The sequence below is a fragment of the Neoarius graeffei genome, chromosome 14 (assembly GCF_027579695.1).
Source record: "Neoarius graeffei isolate fNeoGra1 chromosome 14, fNeoGra1.pri, whole genome shotgun sequence".
Taxonomy (NCBI): domain Eukaryota; kingdom Metazoa; phylum Chordata; class Actinopteri; order Siluriformes; family Ariidae; genus Neoarius; species Neoarius graeffei.
Window position 1 is genome coordinate 23,522,964 of NC_083582.1, and position 21,968 is coordinate 23,544,931.

The window sequence follows — 21,968 nt, forward strand, 5'->3', positions numbered from 1 at the left end:
ACTGAAAGCAAAGGTTCACATACTTTTGCCACTCACAGATATGTAACATTGGATCATTTTCCTCAATAAATAAATGACCAAGTATAATATCTTTGTCTCATTTGTTTAACTGGGTTCTCTTTATCTACTTTTAGGACTTGTGTGAAAATCTGATGATGTTTTAGGTCATATTTATGCAGAAGTATAGAAAACTGTATAGGGTTCACAAACTTTCAAGCACCACTGTACTTATTCAGGTGACATTGGGCATACGTAACAACCTGTGTTTTCTTTCCCTCCCCCTCCCACCCCAAATCTGTCCCTCTGAGTTACATGGAGTCAACAGGAAATCTTTTGGTGGAGAGGGTGGAGACCTCGACTGGCTATCGTAGCCTGCAGGGAATCGGCCGTCAGACTTTCTGTCACATGTCCCAGACCTGGTGAAATGTAACTGAATTGTCTTGGCCAGCCCTAAGGGTCCCATCTGCATCTCATCATTGCTGAGGAGTGTGCTCCCATCACCCAATCAAGCATCCAGCCAGAACAGGTCATGATATATTTTCTACCATATTAACATGCCATTGATGTAAAGACTCTCGTCTCTGCGAGCCTACCACACAGATTTAATACTTGTCATTTTTAGGGCATACCTAACAACATGTGTTTTCTTTCTCTCTCTTCCCCCCCAATCTGTCCCTCTGAGTTACATGTTGGTCCTGGGATTGAGATGCTGGCCTCTTCTGCCCCTCAGACCTGCTTGGTCCATCCTGGTGCCCTGTGTCTGGTCAGAGTTTTATCGCACCGCTCCTGTGAAGGATGGCCCCATGAGGACAGTTGAGGGTTATACCTGGAGGATGCTCTGGACTCTTACAGTAATGCTTTTATGGCTGAGGACTACAGTTGTCTTGCTAACTTTAGGACTGCAGTTATCATGAACAGTTTTGCACTCAAGTTTCCATCAATGAAGAGTTATAACATCAACGAAACTGTCCTCATGTTAAAACTGTTAATATTATAGTCAGGCTGTCTATTGTTGCCCAAATGAGGATGGGTTCCCTTTTGAGTCTGGTTCCTCTTGAGGTTTCTTCCTCATGTCGTCTGAGGGAGTTTTTCCTTGCCACCGTCGCCACAGGCTTGCTAATTGGGGATAGATTAGGGATAAAATTAGCTCATGTTTTAAGTCGTTCAAATTCTGTAAAGCTGCTTTGCGACAATGTTTATTGTTAAAAGCGCTATACAAATAAACTTGACTTGACTTGACCCCTAGCCTATCCATGAAACTTGTCCAGAAATGGGAAATGAATTGAGAGCTCCGGTCACTATGTCTTCTGGGATACCGTAGTATCTAAACACATGCTGGAAGAGGAGTTCAGCTGTTTGTGATGCAGTGGGGATGCCTGGTAGAGGCATGAGCTTGAGGCCTATCGAGAAATGGTCTATGGTTACCATGATGGTTGTATTGCCCTCAGACGAGGGGAGGTCTGTGATGAAGTCAATGGTGATATGGGACTATGGTCTTTGAGGTGTGGGAAGAAGACATAACTTGCCAGCAGGAGGAGTTCTGGGAACTTTGGCCTGAGCACATGTGGAACAAGAGGCAATGTACTGGTTAATGTTGGTCAGCATATTCTCCCACCAGTACTTGTTTCTGAGCATTTGGTGTGTACGTTGGCTGCCAGGATGACCTGTGGCGGGAGATGAGTGAGCCCATGTGATGAGACGACCTCGCAATGGCTTTGGCACAGAGTAGGCCAGGTGTTAGATTGTCAGACAGAGTAGATGGTTGGGAATGTCTTATCTCTCTGTCTAGGTCCCATGTGATGAGCTGTATGAAGCATTGGGATGAAAGAATGAGATGACTGACGGGCTCTTGGTGTGCGGAACCGAAACTTCAAGAAAGTGTATCAGCTTTTGTGTTTTGGGCAAAATGAAATGGTGAAGTTAAATTTTGTGAAGAATAGTGCCCACCTGGCCTGGCAAGGGTTCAGCCTCTTGGCTGACTTGAGGTGTTCAAGATTTTTGTGATCTGTGAGGATAATGAAAGGGTGAGTAGCTCCCTCTAGCCAGTGTCACCACTCTTCTAGGGCTAGTTTTATGGCAAGCAGTTCTCGGTTGCCGACATCATAATTTTTCTCAGCAGAGGAGAGCTTCTTGGAGAAGAAAGCTATGGGGTGGAGCTTTTGTTTCTCACCAAAGCCTTGAGATAGGATTGCCCCTACTCCAGTGTCAGATGCATCCACTTCTACAGTGAACGGTTTTGTTGAGTCTGGATGCTGTAGGACTGGAGCAGTGGTGAAGGACTTCTTGAGATGCTGGAATCCCTCTTCGGACTGGGGATGCCACTAGAGGCATTTGGGTCCTTTCTGAAGTAATGTGGTTGGGGGATTGCAATGTCACTGAAGCCCCTAATGAACTGATGGTTGAAATTGGCGAAACTGAAGAAGCGCTGAAGTTCCCTGATGGAGGTAGGAGTGTGCCAGGAGGTTACTGTGGATACCTTAGAGGAGTTCATGCCGGCTCCTTTGGCCCTAATGATGTAACCCAGGAAGGAGATGCGATTCTGAAGGAACTCACATTTCTCAGCCTTGCCGTAGAGGTGATTTTCAAGAAGACATTGGAGGACTGCTCTGACGTACTTTTCCTGGCTCTCCTCATCAGGGGAGTAGATCAGGATGCCATCTATGTATGCGATGGCATACTTACCTAGCATGTCCCGTAAAACATCATTAATGAGACATCAGAACACACTGGGCACTGAAGAAAGACCATATGGCATTACCCGGTATTCAAAATGGCCAGTGGTAGTGCTAAACACGGTCTTCCACTCATCGCCTTCTTTGGTCCTGATCAGGTTGTAAGCACTTCGCAGGTCAAGTTTAACGAAGATTTTGGCAGATCTCAACTGTTCAAGGGCTGCAGGAACAAAAGGAAGAGGGTATAGATACTTAACAGAAACTTGGTTCAGACCACGATAATCTATGCATGGCTGAAGTCCAACTCCTCTCTTCTCAATGAAGAAGAAGCCTGCAGAAGCTGGAGACTTGGATGGTCAGACGTAACCCTGCTTAAGCACCTCCTGAATGTATTCCTCCATGGTGGCATGCCCTTTCTGGGACAAGGGATATACAGTGGTGCTGGAAAGTTTGTGAACCCTTTAGAATTTTCTATATTTCTGCATAAATATGACCTAAAACATCATCAGATTTTCACACAAGTCCTAAAAGTTAATAAAGAGAACCCAGTTAAACAAATGAGACAAAAATATTATACTTGGTCATTTATTTATTGAGGAAAATGATCCAATATTACATATCTGTGAGTGGCAAAAGTATGTGAACCTTTGCTTTCAGTATCTGGTGTAACCCCCTTGTGCAGCAATAACTGCAACTAAACGTTTCCGGTAACTGTTGATCAGTCCTGCACACTGGCTTGGAGGAATTTTAGTCCATTCTTCCGTACAGAACAGCTTCAACTCTGGGATGTTGGTGGGTTTCCTCACATGAACTGCTCGCTTCAGGTCTTTCCACAACATTTTGATTGGATTAAGGTCAGGACTCTGACTTAGCCATTCCAAAACATTAACTTTTCTTCTTTAACCATTCTTTGGTAGAACAACTTGTGTGCTTCAGGTTGTTGTCTTGCTGCATGACCCACCTTCTCTTGAGATTCAGTTCATGGACAGATGTCCTGACGTTTTCCTTTAGAATTCATTGTTCCATCAATTATGGCAAGCCATCCTGGCCCAGATGCAGCAAAACAGGCTCAAACCATGATACTACCACCACCATGTTTCACAGATGGGATAAGGTTCTTATGCTGGAATGCAGTGTTTTCCTTTCTCCAAACATAACGCTTCTCATTTAAACCAAAAAGTTCTATTTTGGTCTCATCCATCCACAAAACATTTCTCCAATAGCCTTCTGGCTTGTCCACATGATCTTTAGCAAACTGCAGACGAGCAGTAATGTTCTTTTTGGAGAGCAGTGGCTTTCTCCTTGCAACCCTGCCATGCACACCATTGTTGTTCAGTGTTCTCCTGATGGTGGACTCATGTGAGAGAGGCCTTCAGTTGCTTAGAAATTGCCCTGGGGTCCTTTGTGACCTCGCTGACTATTACACACCTTGCTCTTGGAGTGATCTTTGTTGGTTGACCACTCCTGGGGAGGGTTACAATGGTCTTGAATTTCCTCCATTTGTACACAATCTGACTGTGGATTGGTGGAGTCCAAACTCTTTAGAGATGGTTTTGTAATCTTTTCCAGCCTGGTGAGCATCAACAACGATTTTTCTGAGGTCCTCAAAAATCTCCTTTGTTCATGTCATGATATACTTCCACAAACATGTGTTGTGAAGATCAGACTTTGATAGATCCCCATTCTTTAAATGAAACAGGGTGCCCACTCACACCTGATTGTCATCCCATTGATTGAAGACATCGGACTCTAATTTCACCTTCAAATTAACTGCTAATTCTATAGGTTCACATACTTTTGCCACTCACAGATATGTAATATTGGATCATTTTCCTCAGTAAATGACCAGGTATAATATTTTTGCCTCATTTGTCAAGTTTATTTGTATAGCACTTTTAACAATAAACATTGTCACAAAGCAGCTTTACAGAATTTGAACGACTTAAAACATGAGCTAATTTTATCCCTAATCTATCCCCAGTGAGGAAGCCTGTGGCAACGGTGGCAAGGAAAACTCCCTCAGACGACATGAGGAAGAAACCTCGAGAGGAACCAGACTCAAAAGGGAACCCATCCTCATTTGGGCTAGCATGACTAACATTAACAGCTTTAACATAAAGTCAGTTTCGCTGATGTTATAAACTCTTCATTGATGGAAACTTGAGCGCAAAACTGTTCATGACAACTGCAGTTCTAAAGTTAGCAAGTCAACTGTAGTCCTCAGCCATAAAAGCATTACTGTAAGAGTCCAGAGCATCTTCCAAGTGTGACTTTCAACTGTCCACATGGGGCCGTCCTCCACAGGAGCGATGCGATGAGACTCCAACCAGACACAGGGCACCAGGATGGATCAGGCAGGTCTGAGGAGCAGAAGAAGTCAGCATCTCGATCCCAGGACCGACTTGTAACTCAGAGGGACAATTTGGGGGGGGGGGAGAAAAAACATATTAGGTATGCCCAATGTCACCTGAATAAGTAGGAACAGTATACATATTGCAGTGAGTACACGCAGGGACTCCAGCAACTAACTATGACAGCATAACTAAAGGGGGAGAGCCAGAAGGTAACAGGCATGAAGGAGCCCTGGGACATAAAGCAGCCAGTCACTACACTGTCAACAAATTTGAGTGAGCAAGCGAGTGGGGGACTGACAGCATCCATATACCCAAGTTTACCAAAACACTATGTCTAAGGACCCTCCAGATCTACTCCTTTACCTCATAAACACCATTAACAAAAGGCTTGACTAAACGGATGTTTTCACCCTAGACTTAAACGCTGAGACTGTGTCTGATTCCTGAACATTACTTGGAAGGCTGTTCCATAACTGTGGGGCTTTGTAAGAAAAGGCTCCACCCTCGATGGGTAGAGGTACCAGCAGATAGCCTGCACCTCTTGATCTAAGTAGGCATGGCGGGTCATAGAGGACCAGAAGTTCACTCAGGTACTGTGGCGCGAGACCATTCAGTGCTTTGAAGGTCAATAGTAGTATTTTATAATCAATACGGAATTTGATTGGGAGCCAATGCAGTGTGGATAAGACAGGGGTGATGTGGTCATATTTTCGAGTTCTAGTAAGGACTCTTGCTGCTGCATTTTGAACTAACTGGAGCTTGTTTATGCATTTATTGGAACATCCAGACAGTAAGGCATTACAATAATCCAACCTGGAGGTAACAAAAGCATGAAATAGTTTTTCCACATCATGTAGTGACATTAAATTTCTTATTTTAGCAATATTTCTGAGATGAAAGAAAGCTATCCGGGTAATGTTATCAATGAGAGTTTTGAATGAAAGACTGGGGTCAATAATCACTCCAAGGTCTTTTACTGCTGCATGTGAAGAAACAGAAAGGCCATCCAGAGTTATGATGTAATCAGAAAACTTACTTGTAGCTGCATGTGGTCCTAGTACAAGTACTTCAGTCTTGTCAGAGTTAAGCAGAAGGAAGTTAATAAGCATCCAGTGTCTAATGTCCTTCACACATTCCTCAATTCTATTAAGCTGGTGTCTCTCATCAGGTTTTGCAGAAACATACAACTGTGTGTCATCAGCATAACAGTGGAAACTAATACAATTTTTACGAATAATGTCACCCAGAGGTAACATATATAAAGAAAAAAGCAGTGGACCCAAGACAGAACCTTGTGGAACACCAAACTTTACCTCAGTATGTCTAGAAAAATCACCATTTGATCAATATACTGATAGCGATCAGTTAAATAAGACCTGAGCCAGGAGAGGGCCGTTCCCTTAACTCCCACAACATTTTCTAGTCTATCCAGAAGAATGGAATGATCAGTGGTATCAAATACTGCACTAAGGTCAAGCAACACAAGCAGCGAGACACAGCCCTGATCAGACGCCAACAGTAGGTCATTTACTACTTTAACCAGAGCCTTCTCTGTGCTATGATGAGGTCTAAATCCTGACTGATACATTTGATGGATGTTATTCCTATGTAAATATGAGCATAACTGCTGTGCCACAGTTTTTTCAAGGATCTTGGAGATAAAGGGGAGGTTTGATATTGGCCGATAATTGGACAGCTGACAGGGATCAAGGTCAGGTTTTTTAATCAGGGGTTTGATAACTGCTAGTTTAAAGGATTTGGGTACATAGCCAATCCTAAGAGAAGAATTTATTATTTTTAGAAGTGGCTCAATTACTTCAGGTATTATCTATTTGAATAGACATGTAGGTAAGGGATCTAGTACACAAGTTGAGGCTTTTGATTTGTTTAACTTGGTTCTCTTTATCTACTTTTAGAACTTGTGTGAAAATCTGATGTTGTTTTAGGTCATATTTATGCAGAAATATAGAAAATTCTAAAGGGTTCACAAACTTTCAAGCACCACTGTATGTGTCCCTGAGGTGGTGACATACCTGGCAGTAGATCTATAGCACAGTCATAGGGTCGATGTGGTGGCAATCCACATGCCTTTCCCTTGCTGAAGACCTCCTGCAGGTCCATGTAACACTCTGGAACCTTGTCCAAGGAGTCTGGTTGAGGGCTCTCTACAGAAGTGGAGGCGAGGTTGATTTTCAGGTGCGACATGCAATTTTGAAAGCAGGTGGATGACCTTGGGAGGATTTCTTTGTTCTGCCATGATATTAGTGGATCATGAAGCTGAAGCCATGGGTAGCCAAAGATGAGATCGTGATTATCTGTGGTGGTGACATAAAGGGAGATGTGCTCTGAGTGCAGAATTCCCACCTGAATGTGAATAGGTGTGGTCCATGTGGTGACGAGGCCGTCTCCTATGGGTCTTCCATCAATGGTTCTGATGTTGAGCATGCTTTGCAGAAGGGTTGTGGGCAGTTGAATTTCTCCATAACCACGCGGCTGATAAAGTTTCCTTCTGCCCCTGAATCAGTGAAAGCACAGAGGATGTGTATGGCATCTGCTAGCTTTAATAATGCAGGAACCTTAAAGGATTTAGAGTTAAATTTTCTCCCCAGACTCGCTGTGTGTGTAGACTCTTCTGCTAGCACCTTACAGAGAGAACAAATGGGACAGTTATTCAGTCAATGTTCTGAATTTCCACAATAGAAACATAATTTCTCCCTTCTCCTCCTCTTGTGCTCAAAATGAGAAAGCCTGGTATATGAAACTTCCTTAGGTGCACTGTCATCGGCAGTAGAGTCAGGTTTCGCACTTTCCTGAATGAAGGGTCTGTGAGTCAGATGATCCAGTCAAATAGCTAGATCGATAAGCGAGTCCAAAATGAGCTGTTCATCACAGCAGGCAAGTTCACTCAGAACTGTGGGCCGTAGACCTTGGGGAAAGACACCCTTCAAGGTGGGTTCATTCCATCCACTAGCCGCCGCTATTGTTCTGAAGTCAAGTGCATATTCCGCCACACTACGGGAACCTTGTGAAATGGTTAACAGACTGTCTCTGATTGCAATTCCTTCTGGTTCATGGTTAAAAACCCTTTTAAACATGAAGAGGAACTGCTCATAGGAAGTTGTCTGTTCTTGTTCCTCATTCTAAATCACGCTGGCCCAGTGCAGTGCTTTGCCCGTAAGAAAAGTAATAAACTTAGCAATCTTGCGCTTGTCAGAAGGGGTAGGCATGGTAGCAAAATACATTGAGCACTGAAGCAAGAAACCTTTGCAATCGTTGGCATCTCCAGCGAACCTCTCTGGAGGCAGAAGTTGTAGCACAGAGCTGGGAAGGGACTCAGGGCGCGGTAGGAGGGCCTGTGACATCATGGTTGCTAGCTGCGACATACGGGTGTTGAGCTCCACTAGCATCAATTGATGTTCTCCCAATAGGTGTTCCTGAGCATTCAAAGCCATCTGCTTCGCATCCTCTGCTACACCCATAAAGGCGAAGTATCCTGTCAGAATGCAGGCACTTACAGATGTATGCACAGAGGAGAGCAGAGAAGTAGATAGTCGACTGTGGCAGCGGGGGTGTGGTCAAGCAGCAGTCTGTGAATGGAGGGCGGGGGCGGGGAAGATAAGTGGCTAAGTCATTCCACTTGCTGTCAATTAGTGTGTGTATGTGTGTGTGTCTCTGTGTGTTACAGGGACGGAGCATAAAAGGAGAGAGAGAGCAGAGAAAGGGAGCTCTCTCCCCAACCACAATGCATGAGTGAGTGAGTGATGGATGATAGAAAGCAAGCTGAAAAGCCCGAATAAAAGTATTTTGTATAAACATCAACTCTCACCTGCCTTGCTTCTGTGCTCCACCCACATCAGGAAGTGTTACAGTGGTGCCGAAACCTGGGAGCACAGAAGAGAACCACCCCATGGAGTCCCCGCCATTCAAAGAGCTCATCCTTGCCCTCGCTACTGCCCAGCAGAACCAGCATCAAGCGCTGATCGCCCTCCGAAAGGAGCAGGAGCAATGCTTCGAAGCCTTCATGCTGGCCCAGCAGGAAGCTCACCAGGCGTTCCAGCACTGGCTCACATCAGCAGGGGTGTCGACCACCGCTGCCGCCACCCTCACGAAGATGGGACTGCAGGATGATCCAGAAGCGTTCCTCGCTCTTTTTGAGCAAGCAGCCGAGGCGTGGGGTGGCCGCTGGAGCAGCGCGCGGCGTGCCTTCTCCCGCTCCTGACTGGCGAGGTGCAGCTCGCAGCGCAGCAGCTCCCTGCTGACAGCCGACTGGTCTATGCGGACCTAACAAAAGCCATCCTGCAGCGGCTCGGCCGCTCCCCGGAGCAACATCGCCAGCGCTTCCGGACACTGGCATTGGAGGAGGTCGGCCGGCCATTTGCATTTGGCCAGCAACTCCGGGATGCCTGCTGGCGGTGGCTGAGGGCAGAAAACCGCGACGCTGATGAGATCATCGATCTGGTGGCACTGGAGCAATTTATCTTTCAACTTCCGGAAGGAACGGCAGAATGGGTCCAGTGTCATCACCTGGCATCGCTGGAGTGAGCCATCGAGCTGGCGGAGGACCATCTGGAGGCGGCTCCGACGGCAGGCAGACGAGGCGTCTCCCCTCGCTTCTCTTCTCTCTCTCTCTTTTCTTCCCCTGTCTCTCACCCCCTTCCTCACCCCATTCCCCTACCTTGGAGACGGAGGCTGGCTCCTCCCCAGCCGGCCCGTCGCACCCGTGGTGTCCTCCCCTCTCCCTCTCCTGTGTCTGTGTTGTCTCCCCCTCAGGTGAGTGACACCCATAACACCAGTGCAGAGGGAAAGCCTGGGCCGGTGTGCTGGCACGGCGGGGAATCGGAGCATCTTCAAGGTCAGAGCTCTGCAAGGGAGATGGGTGCTGTAATCTGGATCCCCAACGCACCAGAAACCACCCCCGATCGGGCCGGAACGTATCGCATACCGGTGAGTATTCAAGGGGCTACATATCACACTTTGGTGGATTTCAGTTGTAATCAGACTTCAATTCACCAACGCCTGGTGCAAGGTGAGGCATTGGGGGGAGCACAAGTGGTGAAAGTGTTGTGTGTGCATGGGGATGTTCACCATTACCCTCTAGTGTCTGTCCAAATTCTATTCCAGGGCCAAATGCATAGAATAAAGGCGGCGGTTAGTCCCCGTCTCACCCACTCGTTGATTTTGGGTACTGATTGGCCGGGATTTAAAAACCTAATGGAATGTTTAACACACAGTGGGTCCTGCACTAGTAGGTCACAGGAAGATCCTGGTGTGGCATTGACTGGAGAAGTTGTCGCAGAGCCGTCTACGTTAACACCGCATCAGAGTGAGGAGCAGCCCGCTCCTCCTCCCTCTCTCAGGGATTCCTTTGGGGATTTCCTGTTAGAACAGTCGCTAGACGAGACTCTGCAGCATGCGTTTGACCAAGTGAGAGTAATTGATGGTCAAACTCTTCAGCCAAGTGCAGCACTGACCTTCCCCTATGTTGCCATTATTAAAGATAGATTGTACCGAGTGACACAGGACACTCAAACCAAGGAACAAATAACCCAGTTGGTAATCCCAAAGAGCCATAGGAAACTCGTGTTCCATGCAGCTCATTTTAATCCCATGGCTGGACACTTGGGACAAGATAAAACACTAACCTGAATAATGGCCCGGTTCTATTGGCCAGGGATTCGCGGGGATGTCCGTTGGTGGTGTGCGGCATGCTGTGAATGCCAATTAGTAAATCCCGCGGCCACTCCAAAAGAGCCTTTGGGCTCTCTTCCTCTAATTGAGACCCCGTTTGAGCGAATTGGGATGGATCTTGTAGGGGCCATTAGATCGGTCAGCATGGGGATATCGCTTTATTTTAGTTCTAGTGGACTATGCAACACGATATCCGGAAGCAGTGCCTCTCCACTATATCTCAGCATGCAGTATTGCGGAAGCGCTCTTCTGCTTTATCTCCCAGGTTGGGATTCCGAAAGAAATCCTGACAGACCAAGGCACTTCATTTATGTCATGCACACTGCGCAAGCTGTATGGGTTACTGGGGATTAAGTCTATCCGCACCAGTGTCTATCACCCATAAACGGATGGCTTAGTAGAGCAATTTAACCAGACACTCAAAAACATAATCAGTAAATTCGTAAGTGAAGATGCGTGTAATTGGGATAAGTGGCTCAAGCCCCTGTTGTTCGCAGTACGAGAGGTCCCGCAAGCCTCCACGGGGTTTTCTCCCTTCGAATTATTATATGGGCATAAGCCGCGTGGCATTCTGGACGTGCTACGGGAAAATTGGGAGGAGGGACCTTCACTGAGTAAAAATTAAATCCAGTACATTCTTGACCTGTGCGCAAAACTCCACACCCTCACGCACCTAACCCAGAAGAATTTATGGCAGGCACAAGAACATCAAAGCCGGCTGTATGACAGGGGCACGCGCCTTAGAGAGTTCACACCGGGAGACAAAGTGCTCGTATTATTGCCCACGTTGAGTTCTAAATTAGTCGCCAAGTGGCAAGGGCCCTTTGAGGTCACACAGCGAGTCGGGGATGTCGACTATGAGGTGAAGCGAACAGATAGGGGTGGGGCACTGCAAATCTACCACCTCAACCTTTTAAAATGCTGGAATGAGGGAGTCCCCGTGGCATTGGCGTCAGTAGTCCCGGAGAAGGTGGAGCTGGGGCCGGAAGTAAAAAAGATAACATCTCGGACCACTCCGGTCCCTTGTGAAGACCACCTCTCACTGGCTCAACTCACGGAGGTAGTCAAGTTGCAGAAGGAATTTTCTGACGTGTTCTCGCCCCTTCCTGGTCGTACCCACCTCATAGAACGCCACATCGAAACAACCCTGGGGGTGGTAGTGCGTAGCCGCCCTTACCGATTGCCCGAACACAAGAGAAAGGTGGTTCGGGACGAACTCAAGGCCATGCTCAACATGGGCATAGTTGAGGAGTCCCACAGTGACTGGAGCAGCCCAGTGGTCCTGGTTCCCAAGACCGACGGGTCGGTCCGGTTCTGTGTGGACTATAAAAAGGTCAACGCGGTGTCTAAATTTGACGCATACCCAATGCCTCGCAAACAGCCCTCAGTTGCTTGATGAGTTGCTTGATCGGTTAGGTGCTGCTCGCTTTTATTCGACACTGGATCTAACAAAGGGATATTGGTAGATCCCCTTGACTCCTCTATCCCGAGAGAAAATGGCCTTTTCCACACTGTTTGGATTACACCAATTTGTCACGCTCCCTTTTGGGTTGTTTGGGGTGCCCGCTATGTTCCAGCGGCTTATGGACAGGGTCCTCCACCCTCATGCTGCCTACGCGGCCGCCTATCTAGACGACATCGTAATCTGCAGTAATGATTGGCCGCGGCACTTGGAACACCTGAGGGCTGTTCTAAAGTCGCTGAGGCAAGCGGGCCTGACAGCTAACCCAAAAAAGTGTGCAATTGGGTGGGTGGAAGTATGGTATCTGGGGTTCCACTTGGGCCATGGGCAGGTGCGTCCCCAAATTAACAAGACCGCAGCAATTGCGGCCTGCCCAAGGCCCAAGACCAAAAAGGAAGTGAGATGGTTCTTGGGGCTGGCTGGCTATTATCATAGGTTTCTACCTAATTATTTGGACGTCACCAGCCCACTAACCGATTTCACTAAAAAGGGGGTTCCAGATCCAGTCCAGTAGAAGGAGCAGTGCCAACAGGCCTTCCCTGAGGTAAAAGCTGCACTGTGTGGGGAGCTCTGACTTCTCTCTCCCCTTTATTTTGCAGACTGATGCATCGGACAGAGGGCTGGGGGCCGTTTTGTCACAGGAGGTGAAGGGCGAGGAGTGCCCCGTGCTGTACATCAGCTGGAAACTCTCAATACGTGAAAGCAGGTACAGCACAATCGAGAAGGAGTGTCTCACCATCAAGTGGGCAGTCCTCGCCCTCTGATACTACCTGCTGGGGCACCCTTTCACTCTCTGTTTGGACCACACGCCACTCCAGTGGCTCCACCACATGAAGGATGCCAATGCGCAGATGACCCATTGGTATCTTGCCCTCCAGCCATTTAAGTTCGAGGTGATCCACAGGCCGGGGGCGCAGATGGCGGCGCGCGTGGTTGCAGCGGCTCATGGCTCTCCTTTTCAGTGCTCTTTTTTTTGTTTGTTTTTATATTTCTTTCTTGCTTGTTTGTGCACCATTGGTTCTGCAAACATCCAGTACACCCACCAGACACTTTTGGTCATCGGTGACCAACACCAGATATCTGTTTCGAGCGACTTTCACTATAAGCATAACATCCCAGATGACATAGCGAGACCGCCGGGCTCCCGTGGATTGTTGTCGGGTCTAGGAGGCAGCGCAGACAGAGGAGGGAGAGGAAGCAGAAGCAGGGCCGCAGGTCCGGTGCTATGCTAAGGCTAAGAAAACAACCACACAAGCCACCTCTACCGAGCCCGTATCTCTCCAATGCCAGATCCCTGGTGCATAAAACGGATGATCTGGAATTACAACTCACTGGAAATCGCTATGTTCGTGACTGCTGTGTTCTAATTATCACCGAAACCTGGCTTCATCTGGAAATACCCGATGCTAGCTTGCAGCTAGCAGGTCGCACTCTGCTCCACTGGGACAGGACTGAGGACTCCAGTAAGAGCAGAGGAGGGGGGCTCTTTATTTATGTGCATGACAATTGGTGTAACAACGGAACAATTATAGACACTGTTCCCCAGACCTCGAGTACATGTCTGTAAGATGCTGGCCTTTTTTTCTACCGAGAGAGCTATCTGTGGTGATTGTCACAGCTGTGTATATTCCACCCAACACCAGTGTTAACACAGCACTCTCTCTCCTGCTGAACACCATAAACGAACAGCAGCAAGCCCACCCTGACGGTGTTCACATAATCGCAGGAGACATTAATAAGGCCAATTTGAAGACTGTACTGCCGAAGTTTTACCAACATGTTAAGTGTTCTACTAGAGGGGAGAACACTCTAGATCATGTTTACTCCAACATCAAGCACGCGTACAGAGCCATACCCCTCCCCCACCTCGGCCAGTCAGACCATCTTTCCCTCCTGCTCTCCCAAGCCTACACCCCCCTCAGACGCAGAGCCAGGCCCACCACAAGGACTATCACAGCCTGGCCTGACAACACACTCTCCAAACTACAGGACTGTTTTAAATGGACAGATTGGGACTTATTTGAACACCAGGAGCGGGAGACATTCACAGGAACGGTACTGGACTATATCAAGTTCTGCATCGGAAATGTGGCGGTGGATAAAAACATTCGGGTTTTCCCAAACCAGAAACCCTGGATGACCAACCAGGTCCGTTCACTCCTCAGGGCTCGCAACGCTGCCTTCAGGTCAGGTGACAGAGCTCTGTACAGAGCCCCTCAAGCTGATCTGAAAAGAGAAATTAAAAAAGCCAAAGAAGACCATAGGCTGCGTATAGAGTCCCACCTGTCCAGCAACAACACACGGGAGGTGTGGCGGGGCATACAAGACATCACGAACTTCAGAGACTGTGATGCGTCAACAGGAGACTGGAGTGCGCCACTGGCAGAGGAGCTAAATTGCTTCTTTGCTCGCTTTGAAACATCTCAGCAGCACTCATCTGCTCCAGCCCTGCCCCCACCACCACACAGTTCCTACACCACTCCATTCACTGTACAGGAGCACGATGTCAGACAGGTGCTCCTGGCAGTGAGCCCCAAGAAAGCTGCCGGCCCAGATGGAGTACCTGGTAAGGTGCTCAGAGCGTGCACCCACCAGCTCGCCCCTACCTTCACCAGGATCTTTAACCTCTCCCTGGCTCAGGCAGTCATCCCGCCCTGCCTAAAATCAGCTACAATAATCCCGGTGCCAAAGAAGTCTCCCGTCACCAGCCTGAATGATTACCGTCCTGTGGCCCTCACTCCGGTAATCATGAAGTGCTTCGAGAGACTAGTTCTTCAGCACATCAAGGACCACCTCCCCCCAGACTTTGACCCCTACCAGTTCGCATATCATGCGAAGAGATCCACAGAGGATGCCATCGCCGTAGTTCTACACTCTCGCTGAACCACCTGGAGCAGCAGCAGAGCTACGTCCGCATACTCTTTGTGGATTACAGTTCAGCTTTCAACACAATAATCCCAGACATCCTCATCAGTAAACTGGACACTCTCGGCCTCCCCCCTCTCACATGTGCCTGGATAAAAGACTTTCTTACCAACCGGCCCCAGACTGTGAGACTTGGACCCCACTTCTCCTCCACCCGCACGTTGAGCACCAACTCTCCACAGGGCTGTGTGCTGAGCCCCCTCCTGTACTGCCTCTACACCCACGACTGCAGTTCGACCCACAACAACAACAACTTCATCATCAAGTTTGCTGACAACACCACAGTGGTCAGACTCATCTCAAAGGGAGACGAGGCAGCCTACAGAGAGGAGGTCCTGAAGTTGGCAGCCTGGTGTTCAGAGAATAACCTCGCTCTGAACACCAAGAAAACCAAAGAGCTCATTGTTGACTTCAGGAAGCACAGAACTGACCTAACCCCCCTTTACATCAACAACGAGTACGTGTAGAGGGTCCACACCTTCCGGTTTCTCGGCGTCCTCATCTCCGCCGACATCTCCTGGTCAGAAAACATTACAGCAGTCATTAAGAAGGCTCAGCGGCGGCTACACTTCCTGAGAGTCCTCAGGAAGCACAACCTAAACTCCAATCTGCTGCTGACCTTCTACTGCTCATCCATTGAGAGCCTGCTGACATACTGTATCACAGAATGGTACGGCAGCTGCACTGCTGTAGACAGGGAGAGGCTCCAGAGAGTAGTAAAGGCAGCACAGAAGATCATTGGCTGCCCTCTCCCCTCCCTGATGGACATTTACACCTCCCGCTGGCTTAGCAGAGCTAAGAACATTATCAAGGACAGCTCCCACCCTGGCTTTGATCTGTTTGACTGGTTGCCCTCAGGGAGGTGCTACAAGTGCATCATGACAAAAACAAATAGATTCAAAAACAGCTTCTTTCCAAAAGCCATAACCGCCCTGAACTCGGATATGCTCTGACTTTATAGTCTAACCCCCCTGTGCAATACTTCATAATGTGAAATATTTTATTTTACAATGTGACTCTCTTCGTGCAATAATTTATAATTTGCAATACTTTATAATGTGACTCTCTCTGTGCAATATTTTATAATGTGCAATACCTCACTCCATAATGTGAAACACAACACATACACCTCAGGACTGTGCACCTTACCCCCCTTACACCCTCTCCTTTTTTTATTTTTATTATTTTTTTTCCTCTACACACTGTTTGCACTGTTATTGGAGTTGCCTTTAATCTCATTGTACATGTGTATAGTGACAATAAAGGCATTCTATTCTATTCTATTCTAGATGGTGATGGCGGACTTCCTGTCCCATCAGGGGGGAAGTCAGCTTCAGGCCGGATGGCTCCCCGGCCTGAGCCGGGCGGTGGAGGTATGTGGCAGCAGGGGCATGGCCAAGCAGCAGTCTGTGAATGGAGGGCGGGGTCGGGGAAGGTAAGTGGCTAAGTCATTCCACCTGCTGTCAATTAGTGTGTGTGTGTGTGTGTGTGTCTGTGTGTTACAGGGACAGAGCATAAAAGGAGAGAGAGAGCAGAGAAAGGAAGCTCTCTCCCCAACCACAATGCACGAGTGAGTGAGTGATGGATGATAGAAAGCAAGCTGAAAAGCCTGAATAAAAGTATTTTGTATAAACATCAACTCTCGCCTGCCGTGCTTCTGTGCTCCACCCACATCAGGAAGTGTTACATCGACAAAGCCAAAATGGTAGACAGAAGCGAGGTCAGGAAACAAGTGAGGCTTGGGCGTTCAGCAAACAATATGGAATAGGCGAGACAGAAGTCGTAGTAGAATTAAGCAAGCAAATGTCAGAAAACAGAGCACCAAAGAGGAGAATACAAGGCTCGGTATGTACTGGGCAAACAGGACGATACTTCACACTGGAGTGTAGTGTGAGAGTGTCTTAAGTAGGTGGGGTGCTGATTAGGGGAATGCATGACAGCTGTAATTAATACTCGGGTGCCAGAGGGCGCTGTGGTTCTTGGGGCTTGTAGTTCTGAGTGTCCATGTTTGTAGTTTGTGTGTTTTCAGCAGATTTACTGACAGTTATACATTTCAATTTTATGATTTCTACATTATTGAGTCAGTATAAAAACATTTTGGAGTTCTGAATGTTCATTTTCATGTACATAATTAAAGGTTCCAGAAAAAAAGTTTGTTTGAGCAGCATATTACATAAGAAACCACTTTTCAGATGAAAAAAGAAAACATAATGAAGGCTGCTGGGTTTTGCTGCAAAATTAAGAAACAAGTGTGACAGTCAAAGTGTCCAGAAGAACAGTGGCTGGTTCTGCAAGATGCTCAGTAAAACCTACAGTTCATTTCTTTATAAAACTGCACTCATTGTACAGGAGACTACTATTTTTTAAAAGCAAAGGGTCATCTCACACCAAATATTGATTTTGTTTACAACCCCGATTCCAAAAAAGTTGGGACAAAGAACAAATTGTAAATAAAAACGGAATGCAATGATGTGGAAGTTTCAAAATTCCATATTTTATTCAGAATAGAACATAGATGACATATCAAATGTTTCAACTGAGAAAATGTATCATTTAAAGAGAAAAATTAGGTGATTTTAAATTTCATGACAACAACACATCTCAAAGTTGGGACAAGGCCATGTTAACACTGTGAGACATCCCCTTTTCTCGTTACAACAGTCTATAAATGTCCGGGGACTGAGGAAACAAGTTGCTCAAGTTTAGGGATAGGAATGTTAACCCATTCTTGTCTAATGTAGGATTCTAGTTGCTCAACTGTCTTAGGTCTTTTTTGTCGTATCTTCCGTTTTATGATGCGCCAAATGTTTTCTATGGGTGAAAGATCTGGACTGCAGGCTGGCCAGTTCAGTACCCGGACCCTTCTTCTATGCAGCCATGATGCTGTAATTGATGCAGTATGTGGTTTGGCATTGTCATGTTGGAAAATGTAAGGTCTTCCCTGAAAGAGACGTCGTCTGGATGGGAGCATATGTTGCTCTAGAACCTGGATATACCTTTCAGCATTGATGGTGTCTTTCCAGATGTGTAAGCTGCCCATGCCATATGCACTAATGCAACCCCATACCATCAGAGATGCAGGCTTCTGAACTGAGCGCTGATAACAACTTGGGTCGTCCTTCTCCTCTTTAGTCCAAATGACACGGCGTCCCTGATTTCCATAAAGAACTTCAAATTTTGATTCGTCTGACCACAGAACAGTTTTCCACTTTGCCACAGTCCATTTTAAATGAGCCTTGGCCCAGAGAAGACGTCTGCACTTCTGGATCATATTTAGATACGGCTTCTTCTTTGAACTATAGAGTTTTAGCTGGCAACGGTGGATGGCACAGTGAATTGTGTTCACAGATAATGTTCTCTGGAAATATTCCTGAGCCCATTTTGTGATTTCCAATACAGAAGCATGCCTGTATGTGATGCAGTGCCATCTAAGGGCCTGAAGATCATGGGCACCCAGTATAGTTTTCCGGCCTTGACCCTTATGCACAGAGATTCTTCCAGATTCTCTGAATCTTTTGATGATGATATGCACTGTAGATGATGATATGTTCAAGCTCTTTGCAATTTTACACTGTCGAACTCCTTTCTGATATTGCTTCACTATTTGTCGGCGCAGAATTAGGGGGATTGGTAATCCTCTTCCCATCTTTACTTCTGAGAGCCACTGCCACTCCAAGATGCTCTTTTTATACCCAGTCATGTTAATGACCTATTGCCAATTGACCTAATGAGTTGCAGTTTGGTCCTCCAGCTGTTCCTTTTTTGTACCTTTAACTTTTCCAGCCTCTTATTGCCCCTGTCCCAACTTTTTTGAGATGTGTTGCTGTCATGAAATTTCAAATGAGCCAATATTTGGCATGAAATTTCAAAATATCTCACTTTTGACATTTGATATGTTGTCTATGTTCTATTGTAAATACAATATCAGTTTTTGAGATTTGTAAATTATTGCATTCTGTTTTTATTTATAGTTTGTACTTTGTCCCAACTTTTTTGGAATAGGGGTTGTAATTTATGATGATTTACTGCTGTTTATGGTATTTTTTTAATGTTGAAACATTTCATTTCATTATTTTTTTAAGCCATTTTTGGTCTATAGCATTTCTTTACATGTGCCTAAGACTTTTGCACAGTACTGTATATAAAAGAACTATCAGTGGAAGAGCTGACCTGGTTTGGTTTGTATATGTGATGGAAGTAATTTCTGGAAGGTGTTGAAGACCCCACAGTTGGAGATGATAACAGGAGCCCGCACTTCCACATCTTCTTGGCCTTTTTCCACAGTGACGCCTGTAAGGAAATGACAACTACTGCGTGTTCCAGACATTTAGTTTTATAAAGGGAAAATTAAGCTATATTATAACTGTTCTGTCCTGAACACCATTTATCTGAGAGACTTCTGTTCAGTGACATTTGTGATTATTTATGAAAGTACTTCACAATATCTGCTTCCACATTATATACAGGTATTAAAGAGGATATGCTATATAAAATGGGAGCAGCAAATAGTGCATTATTTGGTTAGTCCATAATCATCTTTGTCACTCACCATATGCAGCTCCCTTATTGTCAACCAGGATGCGATTTACAGGAGCACGGACCAGCACACGTCCACCAAATTTCTGGATGACCTTAGTGATATGGAATGGGATTTCACTGGACCCACCTTTTGGGTAGTATGCTCCACGCTTGTAGTGGTGCAACATCACAGCATTCACGATACAGCTGGATTCTTTGGGTGGAACGCCTATGGAAAAAAAAGCTTTATTCTAAGGAATTTTATGACTTGAATTTTATGGCTCAAAGGTCCTTGCCATGCTTGGGGCTTGCCTCCTAATACGAAGGAAATGTGACGGCTACTAAAATCACCTTTTTCTTTCAGACATACAAAAGACATTCATGTTGAACACTTTTAGCTTATGTCCACTCATGACCTTAACATTACCTCTGTAATACAGATATGATCTCTAATAATTTGTGCCAGTTTATCATAGCAATCTACCTTGCCAACATGTTTTTGGACAGTGTGGAGAACCTGCACACTCCACACAAATAGTAGCCTGAATTCAGGATGGAACCAAGAACCCTGGAGTTATGAGGCAACAGCTGTACCCGCTGCACTGCACCACCATGTAACCAATAAACTTTCCAGTTAAAAAGCAGTGTCTCACCATAGAAAAAATAGTTGAAGATTATGTGGAGGTCCTTGTTGGAGGTCAGACTTTCAGCAAGTGCAGTGGCATTAGTGCTTACAAGGCGAAAGATGGAGGAGCAGAGGTCACCAATGCCACTCTTAAGCAGGAACAGTGCCACCCACTGAGGAATCAACTTTAACATAGCCAAAAGTGGTATTTTCCTCGCTGAGATCTGAAGAAAAATAAATGTATTATTATTATTATTATTATTATTATAAAGGTCCTCCTTAAGTTGAGAGAAGAGGATCCTGCTCTAAGCTCTTGAGGTCTGTGTAAATCAGAGGGGAACCATCAGGGCCTTCCAGGCCTTCAGAGAAGGCCCAAACATATCAGCATTTCAAATGCTATATTTAATTTCTTTCATTCTTTAATTGCTTTCATTCTTTCATAATTTCATCCTAATTATTCTCTTCTAATTTGGCCTCATTTTCTATCAAATTTGCTTCAGAAACGAAAGGGTTACTGTTCTGAAAACATTAAAATAGTGTTATCCAATAAGATTTTTTTGTTTGTTGTCTCTAGGCAGAGAAGAGTTTAGAGCTGGCTCACTCATTGGGTAGAACTTCATTGCCAGGACAGAAGGTTATGGCAGTGTATGTTTATGTAGGAAGTGACAGATGAATTAAGTTATCAGATTTTGAGGGAGCCCTGCAATGGCCTGACAACTTGTCCAGGGTGTACCCCACCTCTTGCCCATAGTCAGCTGGGATAGGCTCCAGCTTGCCTGCAACCCTGTACAGGATAATCGGCTACAGATAATGGATGGATGGATTTTGAGAGACCAAAAATGTATCGCCCTCGGCCTCCTCGAAGATCAATGCGAGTTTAACCACGATACAGCACCATTAGCGTGGCAGTGAAGTAGCCAGTGTAGCATTCATCAGTAGTGTTAGCGAATGCTAATAAAGTGGTCAAGCCAGTGCTATCAAGAGCAAGTAGCACCGGCTAATGACCAAGAAACTAAGATTTCTGTCTCCAGACTCTTCTTCCATGCATGCTTGTTACAATATTTTTCACTCAGACTTAAGTATTCATTTCCCTATCTCATTTACTTAGTTACTTTTAAAATCAACATTGACAACTACACACAACGGAGCTACCTGGCAGCCTGCTGCTAATCCCTTACAAAATCCTTTGCCATGTTGCTTTTTTGGTGTGTCTGGCTAAGCTTTGGCTGAGCTCAAGTCCCAGCTCTAATAGTAATGGTTCACCACTGGTGTAAATACATGTAAACAGGTTTTCTAATCAGGGTGATGCACTACCTTCATGATCTTGAAGAACTCTTCTATAGCTTTAGTATCATCAGGGAACTGCTCCTTCAGATGCTCCATCATCTGAGTTTTACCGCTGTAGATTGTGTATTTCCTGCTTTTCTCTCCACTACCTATTACTATTGTATCAAAGTGCTTGTCCAGCTCCACAAACTGCAGTTGTCCTTCAGTGATTTGGTCCATGACAATCTTAATCAGACTGTTCTCATGTATCTGACCAATGTAATGAAGTCCTGTAGAGACAGATATACTGTAGAGTAAATATTAAGAATATTTAACAGTGCATGGGGCGGCACGGTGGTGTAGTGGTTAGCACTGTTGCCTCACAGCAAGAAGGTCCTGGGTTCGAGCCCAGCAGCTGACAGGGGCCTTTCTGTGTGGAGTTTGCATGTTCTCCCCAT

At 46.0% G+C, this 21,968-nt stretch overlaps 1 protein-coding gene across 4 annotated transcripts in view; it reads right to left on the reverse strand.

The window, feature by feature from the left end:
• Positions 1–21,968, reverse strand: part of si:ch1073-13h15.3 (inactive all-trans-retinol 13,14-reductase) — an 87,303-nt gene that overhangs the window by 15,680 nt on the left and 49,655 nt on the right. For 2 of the 4 annotated variants that reach the window (XM_060939447.1, XM_060939448.1), the window contains 4 exons: positions 21,559–21,800; positions 20,273–20,468; positions 19,651–19,848; positions 19,272–19,391 (listed from right to left, as the gene is read on the reverse strand). In XM_060939447.1, coding sequence (XP_060795430.1) covers positions 19,272–19,391; positions 19,651–19,848; positions 20,273–20,468; positions 21,559–21,800 — 756 coding nt within the window. The remainder of the gene's footprint in view (positions 1–19,271; positions 19,392–19,650; positions 19,849–20,272; positions 20,469–21,558; positions 21,801–21,968) is intronic. The other 2 variants (XM_060939449.1, XM_060939450.1) reach the window with 2 other exon arrangements.